Raw genomic sequence first — 6,975 nt, 5'->3', positions numbered from 1 at the left:
TGGGGCGCCTGGGTGGCTCAGTCGGTTAGGCGACTGCCTTCGGCTCAGGTCATGATCCCAGGGTCCTGGGATCGAGTCCCACATCGGGCTCCCTGCTCAGTGGGGAGCCTGCTTCTCCCTCTCCCACTCCCTCTGCTTGTGTTCCCTGTCTCGCTGTGTCTCTCTCTGTCAAATAAATAAATAAAATCTTTAAAAAAAAAAAAAAGGTTAGTTTTGTGCTTTTTTAAAACATCCAGTATTCCCCGGAGGCTGGGGAAGAGGGCAAGAGTAAAGAAGATTACAAAATTCTGGTTCTGAGAATTTATTCCAAGGAAATAATTAGGCAGTTAAGATATGCTTAGCAACAAGAGGTTTATCACATTGTTGTTTTTAAAAAAGACTGTATTTATTTATTTGAGAGAGAGAGAGAGAGAGAATGAGCAGGGGAAGAAGCAGAGTAGAGGGAGAAGCAGACTCCCTGCTGAGCTGGGAGCTGATGCGGGGCTTGATCCTAGGACCCTGAGATTATGACCTGAGCCAAAGGCAGACACTTAATCGACTGAGCCACCCAGGCACCCCATCACACTGTTTATAGTAATGAAAATTAAAAACAGCCTCAATATCTAAATGGCTGAATGGCCAAATTATGGTATATCCAAAAAACCAAAACCAAACCAAAAAATCACGGTATATCCATTCAGAGAAGTAGTATGCCACTGTGAGAATAATGTTGCAGAATTAAATTTATTGACACAGAAAGATTTAGGATATATTCCAGTTTGGGGAAGAAAAATATCTATGCAAATATGTGCACAGAAAAAAATGTCTGGAAAGATATATATCAAGACATTAGATCAGCCATCAGGGAAATGCAAATCAAAACCATTTTACTACAGTCAAAAAGACAGAGAATATCAAGTGTTGGTGAGGATGTGAAGTTAGAACCCTCCTACATTGCAAGTAGGAATGTCAAGTAGTGCAGGTGCTTTGGAAAATCATTTGCCAGTTCCTTAAAAGATTACTTACCACATGACCCAGAAATCTCACACCTAGGTATATACCCAAGAAAAATGAAAATACATGGCCATTCAAAAATCTGTACACAAATGTTCATAGCAGCATTATTCATAATAGCCAAAAAGGGGAAACAACCCAAATGTCCACCAACTTATGAATGGATAAACAAAATGTGGTATATCCATATAATGGAATATTATTCAGCAATAAAAAAAGAACAAAACATCAATACAACATGAATGAACCTCAAAAACATTATGCTAAGTGAAAGAAGCCAGTTACAAAAGATCATATGCAGCATGATTCTATTTCTATGAAATGTCCAGTGCAAATCTATAGATACAGAAAGTAGATTTCTGGTTGCCAGGGGCTGGGAGGTAAGTGGGAAATGGGGAGTGACAGCTAATAGGTATGGAGTTTCTTTTGGGGATGATGAAAATATTACAAAATTGTGGTGATGTTTGCACAGTTCTGTGAATATACTAAAAACCACTGAATTATATACTTTAAATGGGTGAACTGTAGGATATGTGAATTATATGTCAATAAAGCTCTTAAAAATGTTAATAGAGATAATGTTTGGATAGTACAGGTTTATTGTTTTTAGACTTATCTAAGCTTTTTAACATTTCTATAAAAATATGATTATTTTGAGGGATTTTTGAAAATCTTCCCATGTTTTACAGAAAGCACCAAACACAGAGAAGATTTGAAGAAAGGGAAATACACCTTTCCTTATAATAGTAAGACGACTAGAAACAACCCATATGATCCCAGTAGGGTGGCCACTAGGCAAAGCATGGTTTATTACCATTCTGATCCTGGTCAGTAAGATCCGTCTCCAACCTCAGGCTGGGCACAGAAGGCTCAAATGCTTTTGGCATGGATGATGGTTTACTAAGGTGCTAGTCAAAATGACAAATTCAATAACATATTCAGAAAATTTCCTAACAGTTACAGAAAACTTTTGTGAAACTAAACATAAATATAGAACACATATTTTTATGCTGCTGTATTTGCTGTGTTTGTACATGAACAAAGATCATATGATAATCAGAAGTGATGTAGAGGGGTGCCTGGCTGGTTCAGTCGAGCATGTGACTCTTGATCTCAGGGTTGTGAGTTCAAGCCCCATATTGGGCGTAGAGCTTACATTAAAAAAAAAAAAGAAATTATGTAGAAACTAAAAATAAATTAAAAAAGAATGCAAGCAGGGAGATTATGATTACTTTTAAAAGTTCTACTTTTCCTAGCCCGTATCTTGTCTGCAGCACTCACTTAAATATCACTAAGAATGTGTTGCTCTGAGGCAAGAAAGTCTGAAACCAAACAGGGGATATAGGTGAAGATAAAGATAGGGAAAAAAAAAAAATCCCCAACCCCTGGGAAATACAGCCAACCAGCATGTTTATTATTCACAAACTATGATTCATTGTCCCTATTTTTTAAGCCAGCATCACACTCTATAATCATATTGCTAGGTTACAGGCCCCTAGTTATTTGTGCATAATAAAAACTGAATACATTACATTTTTCTCGCCTATATCATCTCTTTAGGGAGAACACTTGATCATTATAAAACGTAGACAATATTGAACCTAAAGATTACTTTGGATCCCCAAACCAGAGAGGTTTCCAGTGAAAATGAAATCTTTACCCAAAGATTCCTCAACCTGAAAAATGGAGTCAAAATCTGATGCAGGCAAAGAACTCTCTCCCCCCAGGACCATGCAAGTGGCACTATTCTGTCCAGACAAGAAGAAACCTTTACGTAGCTCACTGGTTTTATGTTCAGGAATATGATCTATTGTTGAACACTCTCAAGAGGAACTCTCATACACATTTTCTCTTGTGCTCTGAGAAGCTCAACTACTGCGGAAAGCCCAACGGGCAGGCAGGTTAACGAAACTAAACACACACACGTGAACAACTACAGTCCAATTTCATGATCAGCAGCCCTGATATGAGCTTAATGAAACATTCTCCTCAGGGCCTCAGTATAAATACTCGATATCGCCTTGTAGGATCATTCGTGCGGGTGATAACTATCAGAGCAAATGATAAGCAAGGACATTTTTAGTTAAGACTCATGTCTCAGATGGTATCCTCAGTGTGTTTTCATACACACATGGCCCTCAGTTCTCAGTGACATTGTTTATTCTCCTCTAAAACCAAAACACTGGCTGAATAAAAGAAATCGTATATATTATAGTTGAAGAAAGCATTTTGCTCACATGCTACAAATCTGTTTCGTACTTGACAGAAATGGTGCATAAACACCATTAAATGAGGACTACAGGACAGCGATGATGTAACACAAACCAACACTGGGTACAAGATCCAGGCCCAGGAAGGAGGGAAAACACTCACTAAATAAGCACAATTTGGATTAACAAGAGACAGCCTGCAGTAGGTAACACCGATGTTACTGCATTTTGGATATGATAGCCTCGAGTCTCAGCCTAGGATGAGTCAATGTCTGGCTCAATCAGACACACACTCTTGAAAGAAACTCAACAGTATTGCTTCCAACGCACTAGTTATTTCATCAATCAAAAAGAAACAGCACTGGGGCACCTGGCTGGCTCAGTCGGTACAGCACATGACTCTTGATCTCAGGGTCATGAGTTCGAGCTCCACACTGGATGTAGAGATTACTTAAAATAAATTTAAAACTTAAAAAAAGAGCACTGAAAAATATTCTTTGCAGAGGCATATAATAACATTAACAAAATAATAATGACACTAAAAACATGGGGGGGGGTTACATTTATTACCTATGATATGCAAGGTGCCTTCACACGTGCTAGTTTTCCCCACTTCACGTATCAGGAAACAGACTCTCTAAAAAGTAAAATAATTTGTCTGAGGGCACAGCTAACTAGTGTCCAGTTTGTAATCAGGTTTGTCCAATTTTACACCCAATATGTTTTGCGGGACATCACTGTTGCCTAGTTTAACTGCAAACTATGCAATGGGTTCCATTTAGAATTTAAAATAATAATTCTATGTTTGGGGATGAAAATTTTTACTGGTAGATAAGTCTGGGAGTGAAATTCTGACATTTTACTTACAAAGCAGTTACACTAAAATGTAACTTTTTGATAAGGGTCTGGAATATTTTACCATGAACTTTGAGAAGTTTGGATTTCTAAATACAATTTGGAAATATTTACACAAACTGAAACTATAGTCCCAACTAAAGCTACATAGTTATTTTTGGCTCTAAGTTACTCAATAACTAAAATACTAGAATCCTGTGAAATAACAGCCCATGGAAAGATGTGGCAAAGAAAACCATATATATCTAGGCCCTGATATGAAATGATCGATTTCCATATCATTTGTTTGGTCATTCTATTTAATACTCTTATTTATGAATAGATGCCGAGCAAGAGTTAACCAAGGTGAAGTGTTCAAGTTCAAAGTGTGACCCTAGTTGTGAAAGTGGATTATCTTTTTTAATTAGAAGAAAAACCTGGAGCACCTGGGTGGCTCAGTCTGTTAAGCATCTGCCTTGGGCTCAGGGTCCTGGGATCAAACCCCATGGGGCTCCCTGGTCAGCCCGGAGTGGGCTTCTCCCTCTCCCCCCTCCCCCTTCCCCCCCTTGTGTTCTCTCTAAAATAAATAAAATCTTAAAAAAAAAAAAAAAAGAATAAAACTTACATGAGTTCTATCGCGAAGTGGGTACAAATTTTCCCCTTAAAAAACCCCCAAATTTGAAAAAGGTGATCTTATATTTTACTTCATCTATTTCCAAATTCTTGTTACTCCAAGAGCACAGACTATTATTTACCAAGTGCATAACCTCCGAAGACTTCACACTGTGGTACTCAGGTACACACATGTCAATTCTCCACCCAGACACCTGGTACATGATATACCATATTAAAAGGTACATAGTGGAAGTCATTAAACAAGAACCTGAACCAATGTACCATACCCACATCCTGAACAAGGAGTTTTTTAAAAAACCACTAATTTAGGTTTTTTTTCAGCTAGAAGGAAAAAAGCCAAGTCTGTCCACAAAATGTCCTCCCCAGCCACGGGGCCCAAATCCACAGCCTGAGTAAAGGCCTTAAATAGTTAAATAAATGTAATCCAGGCGCTTCTCTCCAGGAAAAGATGAAAAGACGTTTCATACCGCTCTACAGTGCTCTCACGTGAGGAGACAAGTCTTTCATTTAAAGTTCTGAAGCGGCTTCACCGCTGTCCCACATGGGATCTTTAAAAAGAGTGTAAATCCCATAGCTTAACTTGCTTCACGAAGTCTTGGTGCACAAAAGGAAGCCTCCTGCCTCTGAATACTTAGAAACCTGCAAGGCAGGTAAGCAGAATCACACTCGCAGGTAAAAATGCTTGCCCTCACCCCGTGGCATTCGTTTCCCAAAGTTCTCGCATTTTTAAAAGTTCAAACAAGGATTATAAACGCAAGACATTCCCGCCGCTCGATTATAGGGCCCCTTCCATCCTTGCCCCGCGGCCACCGCCAGGCAGAGCGGGCGCCCACCTGTGGGAAGGGTCCGGCAGGTGGGGCGGCCTCCCAAGCGCCCGGGGCCTTCGAGAGGCCCCAAGGGGCCGCCGGGACGCCGCAAAGTTGTGCGGGAGTGCACGGGGCCCCGGGAGACGCTGCCGGTGACAGCCGCGCTGGCCGGCGAGGCCCCTCGGGTGGCGTGCGCCTCGGCCGGGTAGACGGCGGCCGCCGCTCAGGCCGGCCGGGAGGTGCTCGCTCCCCGCCCGGCGCCGTCTCCTACGCCCTGCCCGAGCCTCCGCTGGGGCGCGCGGGGCCTCGGGCCGCCGCCGCCGCCGCGCTCCCGGCTCGGACCCCAGTCCGCCCCGCGCTGTCCCTCACCCCACGCTCCCCCGGTCACTCACCCCGGGGCCAGGCAGCAGCAGCAGCGCCAGCAGCAGCCGGGCCGGCATGGCGAGGACTCGGGCCTGGCTCCCGGCCCGGCCGGCCGGCTCCGGGGGGGCGGTGCGGGCGAGCGGGCGGGCTGAGGACGGGGCGGGGGCGCCGCGACGACAGCGCCGCGGCGGCCGGACTTCAGCGGACGCAGAGCTGACTAGGCGGTGGCGGCACCCCCATGCCCAGCCCTATAAGCGCCGGGTGTCGGCGCTTCTTCCGGTCGGGGCGGGGCCGGGGGCGGGGGCAGGGCCCGGAGGCGGAGCCTGGGGCGGGGCTGTACTGGAGGGGCGGGGCCGGGGCGGTGCTGGCCTCCCGCTGGCCGGGCGTCAGGCGGCCGCGGTTCCTGGGGGAGAAGGACCAGGTCTGGGTGTCCGGCGTGTAGGGGCGCTGAGCGATTGAGGCAGGGAGCTTTGTCGAAGCCTGAGGGAGGCCGGCAATCCCACCCCGCGGGTGCACCCCTTCCCCAGGCGGTCCCGCCAACCCCGCGGAGAGACCCGCTGCGTTAAGACTCGAAGACTCGATCAGGGGAAAGGCCAGGAGACGGGCGGTGCCGGTTGTCCAGAGCCCCCGCTTCGTCTTTCCGTCGTGGTGGAATCATGGGCAACCTCCGGAGCCAGGGTCAGCAGCTGGCAGGGATTCCAGCAAACACAACACTTCTGCCATGCGCGCAAGTCCACAGCTCTAGGGTCCTCCGGCTGTTTCTCAGCTAGCCCCAAGGCCCCTTTCTTCCCTTTGCCCTCAGGAATTCCCCTCAAATCTCGTCCAACAGCCATCTCTTCCCTTTGGAATAAACTACAGCCAAGTCATTCTCCAAAAATTATAAGCAAAGAAGGAAACCATTTCAGCAGCTTGCGTTGTGTGTTTATGAGGCATTTAGTAGATGTGACTTCGTGGAGCTAGAGATGACGTGTGTCACAACTCATTGGAGTGAGTGGGTGTGTTGAGGACTCATACAAGACCTATTTGAGGATTATGGACTATTAACCTGAATTTAAAATCTGGCACCTATATGGTCACTGGGTCCCATGCTGCTCTCCACTTGGATGGAAGTGGAGAGAGAAGACATACTGTTT

At 45.1% G+C, this 6,975-nt stretch overlaps 1 protein-coding gene across 6 annotated transcripts in view; it reads right to left on the bottom strand.

Moving 5' to 3' along the window:
- The window catches only part of ERN1 (endoplasmic reticulum to nucleus signaling 1), an 83,027-nt gene extending 76,952 nt beyond the window's left edge, over positions 1-6,075 (bottom strand). For 3 of the 6 annotated variants that reach the window (XM_081804709.1, XM_081804708.1, XM_081804710.1), the window contains exon 1: positions 5,872-6,075. In XM_081804709.1, coding sequence (XP_081660835.1) covers positions 5,872-5,919 — 48 coding nt within the window. In that variant the 5' untranslated portion in view covers positions 5,920-6,075. Of the gene's footprint in view, positions 1-3,773; positions 3,841-5,871 lie in introns of all 6 variants that reach the window. The other 3 variants (XM_081804712.1, XM_081804711.1, XM_081804713.1) reach the window with 3 other exon arrangements.
- Positions 6,076-6,975: the final 900 nt, after the last annotated feature.

The sequence above is a fragment of the Leptonychotes weddellii genome, chromosome 15, assembly GCF_054177405.1.
Source record: "Leptonychotes weddellii isolate Sample4059 chromosome 15, ASM5417740v2, whole genome shotgun sequence".
Taxonomy (NCBI): Eukaryota; Metazoa; Chordata; class Mammalia; order Carnivora; family Phocidae; genus Leptonychotes; species Leptonychotes weddellii.
The sequence above is the reverse complement of the archived record's forward strand: the minus strand, read 5'-3'. Positions and strand labels throughout refer to the sequence as shown.